Source organism: Sminthopsis crassicaudata, chromosome 1, assembly GCF_048593235.1.
Source record: "Sminthopsis crassicaudata isolate SCR6 chromosome 1, ASM4859323v1, whole genome shotgun sequence".
NCBI lineage: Eukaryota > Metazoa > Chordata > Mammalia > Dasyuromorphia > Dasyuridae > Sminthopsis > Sminthopsis crassicaudata.
In genome coordinates this window covers 616,944,502-616,961,508 of record NC_133617.1, presented here as the reverse complement: position 1 = coordinate 616,961,508, position 17,007 = coordinate 616,944,502, and the positions used below count along the sequence as shown (strand labels likewise).

At 36.2% G+C, this 17,007-nt stretch overlaps 2 protein-coding genes across 5 annotated transcripts in view; one reads left to right on the top strand and one right to left on the bottom strand.

The window, feature by feature from the left end:
* The window catches only part of CCDC152 (coiled-coil domain containing 152), a 56,514-nt gene extending 51,491 nt beyond the window's left edge, over window positions 1-5,023 (top strand). Inside the window, exons 8-9 of one of the 2 annotated variants that reach the window (XM_074300973.1) lie at window positions 1,734-1,820; window positions 3,176-5,023. In XM_074300973.1, the coding sequence (XP_074157074.1) occupies window positions 1,734-1,820; window positions 3,176-3,298 (210 nt within the window). In that variant the 3' untranslated portion in view covers window positions 3,299-5,023. Of the gene's footprint in view, window positions 1-1,733 lie in introns of both variants that reach the window. The other variant, XM_074300890.1, reaches the window with a different exon arrangement.
* Window positions 3,401-16,774, bottom strand: SELENOP (selenoprotein P). 3 transcript variants are annotated; one of them, XM_074300611.1, is made up of 5 exons: window positions 16,603-16,774; window positions 12,299-12,513; window positions 8,039-8,251; window positions 7,241-7,358; window positions 3,401-5,022 (listed from the first exon to the last, which is right to left on the bottom strand). In XM_074300611.1, exons 2-5 carry the CDS (start codon window positions 12,499-12,501, stop codon window positions 4,648-4,650), a joined length of 909 nt encoding a protein of 302 aa, XP_074156712.1. In that variant the 5' UTR covers window positions 12,502-12,513; window positions 16,603-16,774; the 3' UTR covers window positions 3,401-4,647. The 3 variants fall into 3 exon arrangements, with proteins under 3 accessions (XP_074156712.1, XP_074156886.1, XP_074156795.1); XM_074300785.1 differs by having other exon boundaries at window positions 12,299-12,585; window positions 16,549-16,679; XM_074300694.1 differs by lacking the exon at window positions 16,603-16,774 and adding an exon at window positions 15,819-16,309.
* Window positions 16,775-17,007: the final 233 nt, after the last annotated feature.

The window sequence follows — 17,007 nt, the reverse complement described above, 5'->3', positions numbered from 1 at the left end:
TAACACAAATCTCTTGGCCATGTATCCGTGAAGCATCCTGCAGTAAAACCCCATTGGGAATGGCAGATGTGAGCAGGGGTTCTCAAACTACGGCCCCTGGGCCAGATGCAGCCACTCTGGATGTTTATGTGGTCCCGCCGGGTTATGGCAAATGGGCTGAGGGGCGGAGACAGTGTGAGCTTTTGTTTTTACTATAGTCCGGCCCTCCAACAGTCTGAGAGACGGTGAACTGGCCCCTATTTAAAAAGTTTGAGGACCGCTGGATGGTGTGTCAGCCCTGAGTTGGCTATAACTATGATCCAAAATGGGCAGGAGCCAATGACATGACCAGGAGGGTCACATGAGATGCAGGCAGGATGACAAGTGGCACAAACATAAAGGAACAGGTAACAGAGACCCTCTTACGTCTAAATCCCCTGTTTTTGCAGTATTTAATATTAATTAAATTTTACTGCCGGTTATCACAACAATTTCTCCAGGGCATCTCCAACCTTTTGTGAGTACTTTTTTTGACCTTCCTTCTCTCCCCTCCAGTTTTCACATAATGGAGAGATAGGGTGGAGCTGGAGGGGAGGGTGTTACTACTCAAAGTGACCAAATCTCCTGCAGAAGCTGAGAATCCAAACAAAACCCGGAGGAGCGAAAGAATAGCAGATACAACTAATTAAGATATCTTATCAGAGAAGTCCAGGTGATCTGGAGGTGGATTCTTTGTAAAGGTTAACTTTGTATTTAGTGGCCATCTTCCTTGCACCACATGGTCTGGAGCCTGTCCAGCACTTTTATTTGTCCTGGCTCTTTTCCCCTGCTAGTCCAGGCTTGCTTGGGCAATCCTAGAAAAAGGAAAGACTGCAGCAGAAAATGGAGTAAAACTAGCTTCCTTCAAGTCCAAAAAGGAATTAAACTGAAGCAATGCTTTGCACTGAATTTTTGGTTTTTGAATGAAGCAAATGTCTTAATTTTTTTTTTATGTAATACATCTGTCACAAAATATTTGTCTTATTTGAAAATGCTTGTCACATCATAATAATAAGCAATAAATGGTCTATTAATTGTATGGTCTTGTATGGAAAAATCTTTCTTAGGAATCGTTCCTGGGGCAGTGGATAGAGCACCAGCCCTTTAGTCCGGAGGACCTGAGTTCAAATTTGACCTAAGACACTTAACACTCCTAGCTGTGTGACCTTGGGCAAGTCACTTAGCCCCAATTGCCTCAGCAAAAAATGTTAAAAAAAAAAAAAAAAAAAAAAAAAAAAAAGAATCTTTCCAGAAAACCAGATCTGAATATTATCATGACCACTCTGGACCCTGGAACACACATAATAGCTCTCTATTCTCCAGTAAGTGCTGGAAAACTAGTATAGAAGAATAATGTTAGGCTCCTTCCTATAATCAGGCACATTAACTGTAATAATGGTTTCAATTTAACTGTGTTGCTTTGTTGTGAGAAAAATGTCAATGGTGGAGATGTGTATATTTGGAACAGAATGTGACAAAAACAAAAGGCATTAATAAAGCTTATTATTAACAATGTAAAGGAACTTTCTTTAAAAAAAAAAAGAGCTTACATCACAAACTAGACAATAGCTTAATATAGAGAATAGCTTAATATAGTTTAAATGGCAAATTATAGGCAAAAAGTATGGATTACAGCTATGATAGAAAAACACTTTAATAAAGTGCATAATTTTAAATGTTTCTTTTTTTTTTTTTTTTTTTTGCATTTGATTCAGCTTAATGCTCAATTGGCAAGAGCTCAGATGAAATCAGCAAAACCATATACTGATTCCACTGTTTTGCCTCAGCACATCTACAGAAGGGTATGTGATTTTGTCTTTTCTTTGTGTTTGTTTGTATTTGTTAAACTATTATTATTTGTAAATCATTTTCATTTCCTCCTCCATTCCCAGTATCCCCAGAATTATCTCAAGAGTATAGTAACTTGGATAATTTGATATAGGCAATGACCAGAGGGTTGATCTCACCTGAAAAAGTAAGAACAAGGTTAGGTCAATCAGTGTCAAGAGGCAAACTCAAATATATCTCACATCCAGCGCAAAGAGAAGCAATCACCAAAACTCATTTCCCTATTTGAATTCATGGTGAAAGAGTAGAAATAAAAACATTAGTGGGACAGACATGGGAATTGCTAGGCAGGACTTTTGGTTTAAGACAAGTAAGTAACTTCTAAAAGCTTTGTATATCATTTATATTTGCCCCATTCTGTTCTCAATAGTCACCCTATGCTCATTGCTCAGCAGGTCTCTCAAGTCAATGATTCCTCAGGTGGCAGGATTGCTTTTATAAAAGAGACCTAATTAGGGCAATGTTACTCTCTGCAAAACCCCTTCCTTATAGGGCTTAATTATCTTATATTCTTTAGGGTAGTAAATATGTGGTATGCAAGCATCTGAGAAACACCTGGGATACTGTATTTAAATATTTCACCAAAATGAGAAAACTTAAACTATTCTTTACTATGATAATACAGAGGGATATTGTGAAGATGTAAGAGATACCCTCTAAAACACTAGAAAGATTCCTACCAGCTTCAAAACATAATGTTCATAACTAAATAACAAGTTAGGACTCCCAAGGGAAAAGTGATGGGAAATGTTATATATTTATCTTCATTTTCTGAGATTATTTTATTATAAACAGTGTTATTTGTAAGATCCTGTTAAGTTGGACATTAAAAAACTCTATACATGCAGTCATCTTAACAGTATTACTAAATTGTGAATCTATTCATCCTGAGACCACATCATTCCTAGACTATACATTGCTATCACATTGTGCTGTATGGTTTCATAGCAACTATATGATTGTCTTTAAAAACTTCTGAGTGAAGAAGAAAATTGTACTTTAAAATTTCACAATCCTGACAGAATAGAGCCAACCTCTGAATCCAAATCTCACCCCTTGCATTGACTAGTTTTGTGATCTTACACGAATCATTAATGCTCGTAGGTGTCCCAGGTAGCTCTGGAAGGCCAAAGTTACAAAGTTCAAAGCTGTTAGCATTCTGCCCAGGTAAAAATTCCCTAGCACAATAAAATCACAGCATTCCTCCTCCCAAAACCAAACAAACCCCTTTACCTCATAGGCTTGTTGTGGGTACTGAGGAAACTATAAATGCAAACTGGACTAACAAAATACTTATTGCTTCATTTAGAAGCTCCAGCATCTCCAAGAAGAAAAAAACAAAGAAATTGCCATTCTTCGTGATACCATTCGAGATTTAGAGTGCCGTCTCATCATTAGTAAGGATTCTCACCTCAAGCGAAAACGGCCTTGATCACAACTTATCTTTTCAGTCAGCCTCTTTATATACAGTTGCAATAGGTCAGTATCACAAAAACAGCTAATCTAACAAACACACACACACACACACACATGAAAAGCTTAAACTTTGTTTTATTGAGAGTGTGTCCATCTTTTTTTTTTAATAATCTCACACATTTACCCTGTTTTCAAATTCTAGTTGACATTCTGCTTATTAGTATTAACCATAAAAGAGTTCAGGTCCATAGGAGTAAGTTGACCTATTGAACCATCATTGACTATGGGAACACTTTCTAAGCAACCCGTTTATAAGATGCCAGTCTTTTATTCTTTTATTTCCAGACCTTTCTAGAGAAACACTCTCAAATATTTAGACAATATGATGTAGTGCTAAATAAAGAAAACAAGACATTGTAAAAGTTTTATCCCTATATCTAACTCTCCAAAATCAAATAGATGAGTTAAACTACAAAAATGCACAATAATAAAAAGCTATTATTTTAAAGTAATATGCTTTCATGTGCTTTTTTAAAGCAAAGTTAATATGCATTATGTTCTAGCACTTCGAACTATAAGGTGTTATTCTTTAATTTCTCAGCTTAGAAAAAGTAGCATTAAAAGGATATCTAAAGAGAAAAGTAATATAAAATAAGGTAAATATGGTTTTTTTTTGTTTTTCTTCCATTCTGAATTGCAAACAATCCAACAGAAGCCCCTAAGTTATAGTTTATGCTTCTGTCTTCATTAATGCAAACAGAACACAGGAAGAGAAACAAGAAAGACATATTAACCAGATGCTGTAGTCACCTTTTGTTTGGCACTGAAATAATGTAGTTTGGTTTACAATTTCTTTGGCAGGAAGTTCTTATTTTGGAAGCCAATATAATAGTCACTTGAATGTTTAAAGTTCTGATTTTCATATCTTTACACAAATTCAATTCTAATTTAGGATTACTTTTTATTAATTGGGTAGCTTGTGAAATGAACAAATATTAAATTTTTTTAAAAATTTATCTTCACTACCAATTAATGACATGTCCAAACTTGGAGTTTTTTTTTTCATATTTAAAAATTTTAATTTGTAGATCATTTTCACCTTCCTGCCTTATTTTTTCATTTTCAAGCAGTGCTGGCTTCTGTGGGCTCAAGCTGCTGATTGGGATATCAGGCAGCTGGAGGTAAACGTCACTGTCAAGATTCAGTGATGTTCTCCTCTGCCCGTTGTCCCTGTCAGCTACATGAGGAAGGAAGCGTAGTGCCTTTACAATGTCAGGTGACCGAATTGCCTAAATGTTCAAATATCAAATGTCGACAATGTCAGCATCAGCTCCTAGGAGCTGACTCTGAACTCTGGGACAAATTTCAGAGTAGATGGTTTGCACAGCCAGAACCTCCCTTTCGTCAGAGTTTCTTTCTTGGAGCAGAAAGCTCCAGAGCTCCGCCTTCTGGATTTTCTTGGCTCCCGGGGTGATCTGTGTGCCTGTGTTGCTGGTGTGTAGACTCATGGTGATGATGAAGACCTTGTGTAGAGTGAACATCAGCAGCTGTTTCAGAATCTTCTGGTTTCTTATTCTCTACAGGCTGATGCCCATGCCTGTGATGCTGGTGATGGTGGGGGTGGTGGTGATCATGGTGATGGCGGGGGTGATGATGGGGCGGGTGGGATGTAGGGGTTCTAGTTGGTTTTTCCTCAGCTACCAAAGATGCATTCTTACAAAAACTTTCATCATCTAGGGTCTGAAAGAGAATAACATCACTAAATAAGCTACTTATCAGCAGCTCTTTTAAAACATCTTCCCTTGACATAGGCAAAAGATAATTCAGAGAGATGATCCATCTCTGGCACACCAAATGGATAGTTATGATTCAGTTACCTTCTTCCTTTTCTGTTGACTACACTGTTTGAAATATGTTGTCATAGTGCCAGATCAGTCCCAGACACCATCTAGACAGTACCACGACTAAAGAACAATTAACTATTAACTCACATTTCCATTACTTGTACTGGTTGTCATTGCTGTTATAGGAAAAAAAAATTGTGTTTATAGTTTACTCTATTTTTCACCTGAGCTAATACCACTATTTTGTATTTTCATACCAAGAAGATGAATATGATATATTTGGGGGTGAAAGCCTCCAGTAAAATACTGCTAGCTTCTGCGGCTCAGTCAGAAATATTCATATTATCCAGCAATGTGTCTAGAGCAAATTAACTTTTCATTGACAGTGAAAATGCCAGCCATATACTCTTAAAACAGGAACTTCTTCATACAGTAGGACTGTTCTGAAAATTGTTTTGTTTTTTAACTCTCCCTAACACTATGGCTTCATTGGTAAGTCCAGTGCCAACCAGAGCACTGCTATGCAAAGTTAACAATTTAGTAACCTATTTCTTCAGAACTTCAAGTTTAATCAATGTACCTATGGATAAGGAAGGGAAAATTAATGAGGATTTCAAACCCTATTGGTACAATAGTTCAAAATTAAGCCTAAACCTATTTTTTGCTCTTCAAAAATCAAACACATTGGGGCAGCTAGGTGACACAGTGGATAGAGCACCAGCCCTGAAGTCAGGAGGACCTGAATTCAAATGTGGCCTCAGACACTTAACATGTCCTAGCTGTGTGACCCTGGGCAAGTCACTTAACCCCAATTGCCTCAGCAAAAAAAAAAAAAAAAAAAAAAAAAATATATATATATATATATATATATATATATAAATAGATTGATCGATCAAATACATTAAAATCAATTCAAGAAATCAGGGGACATGTGCTCCAATGTCACATTTTAGGAGACTTTGGAATTCATAGAAGTTCTGCTGGGGTATCAGTATATAACTATTAGGCAGCAACTTTTAAAAATCATGTCTTCATTAGCACCTGTGTTAAGGAAGAAGTTGGAAGCATTTAACCTTTATTTATGAACAATCTGAGTAAGTGATTAAAAGGGTAGAAATCTCTAAACCAAACTAAAGGAACAGAATGACAAAACAAAATCTCTTGTAGTTTTCTGAAATTAACTGATTAGAAATTATAGTATATCAAATAGGTACTCTATACACACACACATACTCAGATATATAGATGAAGATATAGATATAATTACTATGTTCTCTTTAGGAATTTCTATTGTTTCTCCAGGATCAAAAGTAGGTTTTTATTACTTTTGTAAGATATTGTATAATTATAACAGGGATATATTAGAAGACAAAATTGTAAATTTAGAGCTGGAAGGAATCTTGCAGACTGTCATGATCCAGTATTTATCCAGGTTCAGGTTAATCCAAAGAAGGAAATTAGAAAGCTATGAAGTAAGATGACTAAGATTGGGAACCTTTCTACGCTTTCACAGCTAGTTACATAAAACAGGATTATATATATATATATATATATATATATATATATATATATAATCCATAAGCACATTCTTACTATGTGCAGAGCCCTGTAACAAGGTACCAGAGATATAGACATACACTATTTTAATTAGGCATTGAAAGTTGCACTTGCTTTTTAGGCCCAGTGGGCATTATAGGCCAAATAGCATGATAATCAATTCTATTATTAGGAGAAAGCGTCTATGTAGGTCAACTGATGGTATGGTATCTAGTTATCTGAGGATTCCCATGGTCAATTTATATTTTAATAAATGTTTATGGAAATGTAAATTTCTTGGATGGAAAATGCTTTGAAACATTATAAACAAAACAACCAATGCCAGCAATGGAAACACAACTTTGATATTAACACAATCTAAATAGCATTGTGCATGGCTAATCTTTCAGATTAAAACATTTTTCAGAAATGAACCTAACATACTGAAAAATATGTTGAATTTTAAATAACAGTGTTGTAAATTACTTTGATATTAATTAGCTTAATCACAAGCACCAACTTTCTTAAACATCTAGAATTATTTTCTTTCCCCCTTAGTTTTAATAAAATGAAGATACCATATATGAGCAGTTTCCACAGCTTTTTTCACAGTAAGCAATTTTAATGGCTTCTTCCACATAAGAGAAAGTCAGAAAGGTGTAAGGCAAACCAAGATGATACACAAGACGGCCACATCTAAACAAAAACAAAATACAAAGATAATAATATATCCACATTTTTAATAATATATCAACATGTTCCAGAATTCAAAAATTTAGGTATTCTTATAATAAATAAGATCAGGCTTTTAAAATTCTAAAGGCTAAGGAACACAGAGTTAGAGATGAATGGGATCATAGAATACAAGCTCATTACTTTACAGAAAAGGAAACTGAGATACAGTAAGATTAAGTGACTTGTCCAGGGTCACAGAGATAGTACATATCAGAAGATGAATCTGAACATCCCAACCTAGTGTCCTATCTGCTGTCATGTTACCTCTACTTTTGACTATGTTATTCTTTCCTGAGTGAAAGCAACCCCCAGATTACTTACATTAGAACTACATATGATATGGAAATTTATTTTTCTTTGTTATAGTTCATATATAAATATATAATGAAAGTATTTTGCCCTGTTTATTGATGTCATTTGTCCTCCTTTCCATGTACGCTAGAAAAGCAAAATATTCTAATATTAAGTGCTTTGCTTATTCATAAGGGAAAAAAAACCAAAACACAATGATGCACTTCTTTTCATGAAAATATGGTCTTGCAATAAAGCAAAAACAATTTTCTTTAAATGGCTAACAGTAAAATATGAAAAAAGTGAGGTTTCTTTCATTTAACTCGATAATTCTATATATAAGAACATACCTGTCATATATGAGAAAGTCATCCTTGCTGCCATTTAACATAGTCCAGACATCTTGTTGGTTTACTTCTTGTTGATAAACAGTAATATTCTCTGAAACCTTATCTTTTAGCTCTTTGAAATTTAATTGAGATGGGTTTCCCTGATGGTTGACAACAATATATGAGATATTGGAAAATCCTTCTCTTTCCAATTTCACTCGCAGGTCTTCCAATCTAAAATATTGGAGATAAAAAAAGTTCTCATTTTATTTAATAGATATACTCTTATTAGTTATGAATCAACAGCCTTTCTGTGGTCCTTTTTCTCCTCTTATCTTTCACTTCTCTCTTTTCCCTATCTTCTTATCTCCCTTCCCTTTTCTTCAGTTTTTCTTCTTTCTATTTCCCCATTCTGCAACTCCTGGCTTTGACTGAATTGAGGGAAAGAAAAGGCACCAGAGCTAGTGTCAAGGAACACCCAAGCCAACTGTAGGGATAGTAAGGACTGGACCAGCTGGCTTTTGGGGAACAGAAAGTGCCACTCCAAATATTTCAGATTTGGAAATTTCTGAGGGAATTGCAGCAAGGGTGAAGAAACAGAGCTGAAGGAACCCAGAATTGTTAGTGTCAGCTATAATGGATACTAAGGTCACAAATAGATCTGGGAGAGAGACAGTCCCATTGGCCTTAAGCTGCCAGCCTTGAACTATGTGAACATGGAATGTGGGAAGAAAGGTATACCTTCAAAAATACCAATAATTGACATGTATTTTAGCACAAGAGAGTTTTACATAACCTCACCTTGCCTCACTGGCGAGTCCTACTGGAGGAGGCAATACAAATGATATTGGGCCATCTTTCAGATGATAAAACTAGGGCTCAGAGGGGTTAAACTCAAAGTCACACAGTTATTGAGAAAGACCTGGTCTCTGCTCCCAATCCGATATTCTTGCTGCAAGGGAAGGATGAAGGGAAAGAAATGGGTCCTCCTCCGTGATTGTCAGAAATCAGTGATTGTGAAAAGATCAGTTTTATCTCAATCAGTAAATCCAGTGACATGTGATTATTCACTGAATCTCTATCATTGAAAAAATATAGGAGAAAATAGAGGAGTGAAGATCATGGTAAATACCCCTAATACATAACACATTTCCACAGAAGCCACTTTTGGCTATACTAACTTTTGCCTGCTAGATGTTTTCTAAATGTAACTGTTGTAAATGTTTTTGAGGAAAGATGCATTTTTGTTGTATTCATGTCATGCCCTAGTGCCTGGTGCTCTATACATAGTGGGTGCCCGACAAATGTTTGTTGGATAAATTATACTTCCTCGTTAGCCACATTTTCCTGTAAATTCAATCACCTTAAGGAAGTAAGAATTACCTTTTCTTCCTTGAATTTCTTAAAACTTCATATCTATATTTAGTGAAGTTATTACTTGATGGCAGAAATAGCTACCAGTCTTTCAGGCCTAAATGCTGTCCTATTCACTTTTTCTAGAAACCAAATTTCTGATATTTGGCTATATTTTGTGAAATTGCATAGAATTTATAATTAGAAAGCACATTAGAGATTATATCTACTCCAACTTCCTCATTTTACATAAGAGAAAGCTGAGGATAAGTTAAGTCTCATAGGTCACATAGGTTAGCTATAACAGAGCCAGAATCTGAACTCATATCCTCTGATTCCAAACCCAAAAAAAATTTTATTACACCATAAGAACATTCCAAAACAATTATAATTTAAACAAAAATCAATGGAAAAAATTGAAAAATTGAAAAAATACATATTCACTACTAAACACTTAATAAATTGACTTGGTGGTTTGAAATTTGTTTTTAAATCAATAAATTTTGGAATAAAGATATCTAGATGTTTGCCATCATTCTACATACACAGTGTTGTCCAGTTAAGTTTTAGATATGATGAATATATATTTTTACAACATAGCTTTCTTCCTTTAAAAACAATCACCAAACATTTCTTGGGCATTTACGATATGTGAAAATCTCAGATAATAATTGCTTTCAGTTAGAATGCAAACTCATTGAGGACAGTGTCAGTTTAGGTTTTATCTTTCTATCTCCAGCACATTTAAGAAAGTTGATCAAAAAGATATCATCAATAACTACTTACCCATCTTTACAAAAATTTAAGAATAATCAATTGTAAAAATTGGTAAATAAAGAAATAAAGATAAAGGTGTTGGATGACCAAAGAAAAAAAGATAATGATCTCCATATATGTCAAGAATACCCTAGGTAAAAATATGAGAGGGAGTTAGGTAAACTTTTGCAAACAAAGTTGTATCAAAATAAAACTAGTTTACAGGTATTTTGTTTTTATCTTCATATCCCAACACCCAAAATAGTAACTGATATATAGCAGGCATTCAATTTAAATCAATTCTTACTGAATGAAAGGTGCCAAAAATATGTGATCATGCTTTGTTAATTGCCAAATAAGAAACTGAAACTGAATTCACTTCACAGATAGAAATTCCAACAAAGAATTTTTCATGCATTATATAATTAAGATTATATAATATGTCTCAAAAATGCAACTGTTGGGGGAAACTATGTTCAATAATTAGTAGCATCAAATGATGATAAAATATATTTTTTTCCCTACGGCATTGCCCACAGTCATAGAGGACTCTGCTCAAAGACCCAGTAGAAGAGGAGAACCCTACAAATACTGAGTTCCTTCAAAGATTCTTTTTTTCAGATGATACTAGGGTAATTGAATCAAATTCCAAAATCTTATAGGATGCCCTCAATATGATTAAGGACAGCAATCCATAGAAAGAGAAAAAAACTAAATAGATTTTTTAAAAACACACTAATGACTTACAACATACATATACATACACACATGTATGTATACACACTACTGACTTATAACATAGATACACATACACACACACATACACATATATATGTATGCACACTAGTGACTTATAACAACTGACAATGAATTGGACCCAGAATTGATCAAAGGAAAAGGAGAATCTAAATCAGTTTGAGGAACTGCACAATGATTTTAAGAATCTTAAGCCATCCCTGGCACAAAAACCCATCATGTTAACATACATGATCCCTGTTAATATGGAAATATCTTTAGAAGAACTGCACATATTTAAACTATATCGAATTGCTTGCTGTCTGGGAGAGTAGGAGGAGAAGGGGGTAGGGAGGGAGAAAAATTTGGAACATAAAGTTTTACAAAGGTGAATACTGAAAACTATCTTTGCACATATTTGGAAAAATAAAATGTTATTTTTAAAATTTGTTGTTGGTTGTCCTTAATTCTTGAAGAGGACCATGACATCAGGGAGCTGATGCCATGACATGCAAGTTCACTGAAGTGAGAGAAGGCCATGCCAAGTCATTTGCCTCACTTTTCCCTCTAGAGCCATCTGGGTCTGCTGGCCAGATATAGATCGGGACAACTAAAGATGGCCCTGGGTGCCATGGGACACCTCAGCCTTTATAAGCCAAAATCTTCAACAGATCTGTTTGATTGAGGTCATACTCATTCAGTGATGAAGGGAAGGTAGCCACTGAGACAAAGAATCTCCTCTTTCACCTAAGTACTTCTAGATCTACCATAAAAGAGAGAGACAGAGAGAGTGTGACAGAGAGACAGAGACAGAAACAGAGAGGGAGACAGAGACAGAGAGAGAAAAAGAGAGACAGAGACAGAGAAAAAGAGAGAAAATTGGTAGAGAGAAATGTCTACTTTTTAGTCTTATTTGTGTCATGTGACTTAGCCTCTAGTGGTCCTTTCATATAAATAAGAGGTTTGAAAACAATAAATATTAAGTGCTGAAAAAATTGTCTTTTACATATAATTGGGTAAAATACTATAAGATGAAAAAGCATATGCATTCTATGATCTGTAGTGCTAGGTTAAAATACCCACTTCAATGCCATCAAAGATCCACTGATGAAGAAAAGGTGGCAAAACTTTCCATATAAATTTAATATGATATATTTTATTTTATATTTATTAAATATTAGTATTTATATTTATTATATAATATTGAATATTTAAAAAACTATAAATTCAGTATAAAGCTATTCAAATAAAAGACAAGAGACCCTGCCCTTATGAAACTTATAGTCAAGCAGAGGGATGATGCACAAATACAGGAAACTGTAATACATAATTATTTTATGATATGCATCAGAGAAGTAAAAAATAAAATACTTTGTGGCAATATAGGGCATAAATGAAAATCTTTAAGTGTCTTTTAAAACCTTAAAACCACTTTACCTGGAGGCCTGCAGAATGCACAAGTATCAGCTGGCTTGGAGGAGGGCAAGCACAGTCACTCTACCCAGAGAATTCAGCATTGGATCTTCATCTCTTATGTGCCATTTTGGAGGTTCTTTGCACCGGGCACTTTGTACCTGGCTCTCTGTCCCTCCATAAGGGAGGAGACAGAGAGCCAGGGCAAGTGCCAGGCCTCTCCACATTGTGGAGGCTTCCTGGAAATAAGCAAACCAATATATAATACCAATGATAATAATCACTGACATTTATATAGTATCTTAAGGTTTCTAAAGGGCTTAACATGCATAATGAGTGAAGGAATAATTTTAAAAGTGCTACTATATGACAAGCACAGTGCTAAGATCTGGAGAGCTATGATCTCATTTGATCTTCAAAATTACAAGATAAGACAAATGTTACAGGTATTACTATCCCCATTTTACATGTAAAGAAACTGAGGATCAAAAAGATTAAAACACAAGGTCATACTGCTAGTGTCAGGAGCAAAATTCAAACCCAGTATTCTTCTGACTCCAGTCCAGCACTACAGACGCTATGCCACATGTGTTCTCCTTGTAGGACTTTAAAATACCAAATACAATTGAAAAAATCATTTTTACCACAAAGCTCCACTTCCAAGGTACTCCTGGAAAGCAACTAAATCTTAACTCTTGGGGCTCGGATCCTACAGACTTTGAAACTAGAGTAGGCTGTACCTTACATTGTAAGATAGCTCAGCTAGATCCACCTTAATAGCTAAATTACTCTGGTCCCCCCAAAAAGAAAGGAAAAAGAAACAAAAAAAAAAAAAATCCAACAAAACTCTGCCCAGTATAGAGTCATAATAATAGAAAATTCTGGTACCCAAAGCAAGTAGCACAAAAAGGGGGTGGGAGGAGCAAGGCTGGAAGTAGAACAGGAAAATCTCAGGCCACCTCAATGCCAGGGCTTCAGGGCTATAATAGAGATTGGTAAGGGATAGGAGTGGGCCTGAGGGAGAGTTCACTTGAAATACAGCCTCCTGAGGAAGAAGTAACAAAGACTTCTAGTTTAACTAATTATCCTAGCTAATCAGGTACTAGACTCAGGTGTTTCTATGTTGTTTTTTAAAATAAAGCAAATGAAATTATGAAGAACATGGATTATATTGAAGTAAAGAGTAATTTCCCCCATCCAAGTTCAAGAAATCACTAAAATCTATCTATGGACTCCAGATTAAAAATACCTTCTCTATAGGGACTAAAAAAGAACATAGAAATTTGGAGGCCTTAAAACAAACAGGATAGGAAGAAAGCCAAGGGAAATATAGGCAAATGAGCCAGGCTAGCTTTAGAATCATTATATGGGCTTCCCTATCTCTTCCAACCTCCCCCTATTTTCTCCCATTCTTGAAAGCCTATCTTTCTGTTTGTTGAACTGTGAGGAATTTATACTTGCTAACCTAAAGTTCACTGCCCTTAGATTCCTAAAGACAACTCTAGCCAAAATAAACATGAAGTACGAACTTTAGGGCTCCCTGAAGCCCTGAGTTTATTTCCCATTTTCTTTCAGTTCCCTAAAGTTCATTTGGTATATCCACAGATAATAATTATTATTAGATCAATCTTTTATGGTATTTTAAAGTATTTAAAATGCTTTCCTCACAAGATTATGAGGTAAGTAATTGCAAGTATTATATATCTCAACTTTGCAGGTGAGGAAACAAGCTCAGAGAGAAAATGATTTGTACAAGGACATCCCAGTATTGTGGGAATAAATTCTCAAGCCATGAGAAGATAGCTTTTATCTGGAATTAGGATATTCTCCTTGGGATTTAGAAGTGTAGTTTTAAGGGACCAACTCAGGACTAGAGAGTTATGCTTGCCAGGAACTCGATGAAGGGGCAACTGTCAAATTACCATAAAGATTTGAAATGCTATTTTACATTCAAAGGTGTTTTTGGAAAAGGAAACTACTAAAAGATAAGTGAAGTGGGCTTTGACACAAGAGTAGGATGAGATCAGAATTCCAAAACCAGGGAGCTTTTGTGTTGTATGGCAGTCCCAGAATTATTCAAAGGAAGAATATTTTTTGGAATTGCTAAAACAACCAAAACCTAGTAAGAAAATTATTCACAATGGAAATGAACATTAGTGGAAGACTAGGAGAGGCATGGTATCATGACAATGCATCCAATAAATTAGCAAAACAAACAAGTTCTTGGTCCTGGAAAATAAGATGATACTGCTTTAAGTTAGCCTGCATTATTGCATATGGCTGAAAGTTTCATTTTATGATAGCTCTTCCAATGAATTTTTGCAGATTCAATTTGGATCCAAGACAGGATAAAATTCTATCTATATAGAAAAAGATAATATGATGTGACCTCTTATGGCCATTTCCAGATGCATAATATCTGTAATATTCTGTAATATGATTATGAAGCTCTCTCTGGAATTCTCTGTGTGAAACACAAAGGATTTCAGAACAATACCTACTTCAGTCTTTCCAGGACACTTCTTTTTTTTTTTTTTTTTTAATTTTATAATTATAACATTTTTGACAGTACATATGCATAGGTAATTTTTTACAACATTATCCCTTGTACTCCCTTCTGTTCCGAATTTTTCCCCTCCTTCCCTCCACCCCCTCCCCTAGATGGCAGGCAGTCCCATACATATTAAATATGTTATAGTATATCCTAGGCACAATATATATGTGCAGAACTGAATTTTGTTGTTGTTGTTGTTGTTGCAAAGGAAGAATTGGATTCGTAAGGTAAAAATAACCTGGGGAGAAAAACAAAAAATGCTAACGGGACACTTCTAATGATATTGTAACTCACAATAACATTAGTAGACAAATTACTTGTAACAACTTTAGTAATTTTCATTTGTCAGCTTTGTTTGTTGGATTCCATTTTAAAAAAACATCTTTTACCTACAACTAGAAAGGCTTATATTCTTCTCTGGCTTTGCTGATGTCATTTCTCTGGAGTTTTAGCTATTTAAAAGTGACCTCAGTACTATTTACTTTTGCCACTTTAATACAGAATTAGTTCCAGCCAAAAACAACAATGGACACGTAAACAATGCTTATGCTACGGCCTCTCTCAAAAGGAGAAGTCACAGGGCGTTATGCTCTATAGTCATGAAATAATTCTATCTCCTACATACTCACCTTAAAAATATTTTGTATATAACATATGGTGACAGTAGATAGAATTCTGGAATTGGAATCCAGAAAACCTCGAAGCACTGAATTATTGCTAATAATTAATTTATGCCTTTTGATACTCCCTATTAAATAGTATCAAATAAATAAATCTAATATTTATTAATAAATATTCTCTAAAATGATTTGTATTTTCAATTTTAAGTGATCCAAACGAATTTACAGCCTAGATGATGGGATCTATATGTTAATTATTAGCATTAAAGCACATCCACTCCCAGACCTCATAAATTAACCCTCCCCAAAGCTCCCCTATAACCGGCTCCTTGTTTCCTCCTCCTCCACTTGACATTCTCAACTTTCTTACCCCAGAACTTTTCCAGAAAGTTCTCTCCTGGCAAAGAGAAAAAACAGCATCCGAGGCTCATTGGTCGATGACCTCCTCCTCCCTCCTTCCCAGTCCGTGCCGAAATCGTAACCCTTTGTGGCTTAAGCTTCGGGGGTTATTTGAGCCTCCACTTGCCAGCTAGAGTCTGGGAGCTGGCGCTCATGCAGCGGCGGAGATGGGGAAAACTCCCGGAGTGGAACTGCTGATCCCGTTATGTAGCAGCTGCTAACCTGCCATGGCTAAGTGGGCGCCGGAGATACTCCTCTCTCTCCTTGGCCCTTTCATCCTTTGCAGAACAAACAATAACCTTGCAGGCATGGATATTTAGAGCTGCTTTCTAAATGCATCCTGCTTTATTTCTTGGAACCTGTCCCTGCTGTCATGTCAAAGCGCGTGGTTCTCGAGCCTTGAGATCTGCTAGAAAACCCAGCTCAGAATAACCCAAAAACGTCACCTCGCAGGCTGCCCGTTATCTAAGCCCCAGCCCCACCTCCAACCAGACAGACGCTTACTTACCCCGCATCATGGTGGACTTAAAAAAATTATTATTAATGGCCTTTCTTTCCACAAACCACGTTTCTGTGATGTGTGCGTAATAGATGTATGGAGATGTGTCAACCTGCGTGCCTTGTGCATGCGTGTAATGTGAATCCCATGCATGTACTGTTTGTGTGTATGGCATAAGTTAGGAAGAAAGAAGCAAAAACACGTTGGCTAAACTCAGAAGGGCTGGCGATCTGGGAAGAGCTGGGGGCCCACTTACGCTGCCCGCGGCGCGCTCCGCTCGGCTTGGCTCGTCTCTGCCCAGGTGAGCCGCGGCTGCCCACTGCTTCCCCAACGCGACTGGTCCCCAGCCGCCCGCTCGGGCCGCTATTTATACTCCGCTTGTTTATTTCCCCTGCCCAGCTGCAGTCCAGAGTTCAGGGCTCCCCGACGCAGTGACCTTGCAAGCAAAGCAAATCATTTAGTATCTTTTGTGACTTACAGGACATTCAGAGGAAGTGTGATAGCAAAACATAGCATAGCAAAAAGGGTACGGGGGAAGGGGAGACAATGATATAACTTTTTTTTTTAATTTCCCCTTCCCCAGTGGACTGGATTAAATGGTACAGTCGGGGGGCGGGAGGACGGGTAAGGCGGGCCTCAACTCACATTCTTTCCTAAGCTA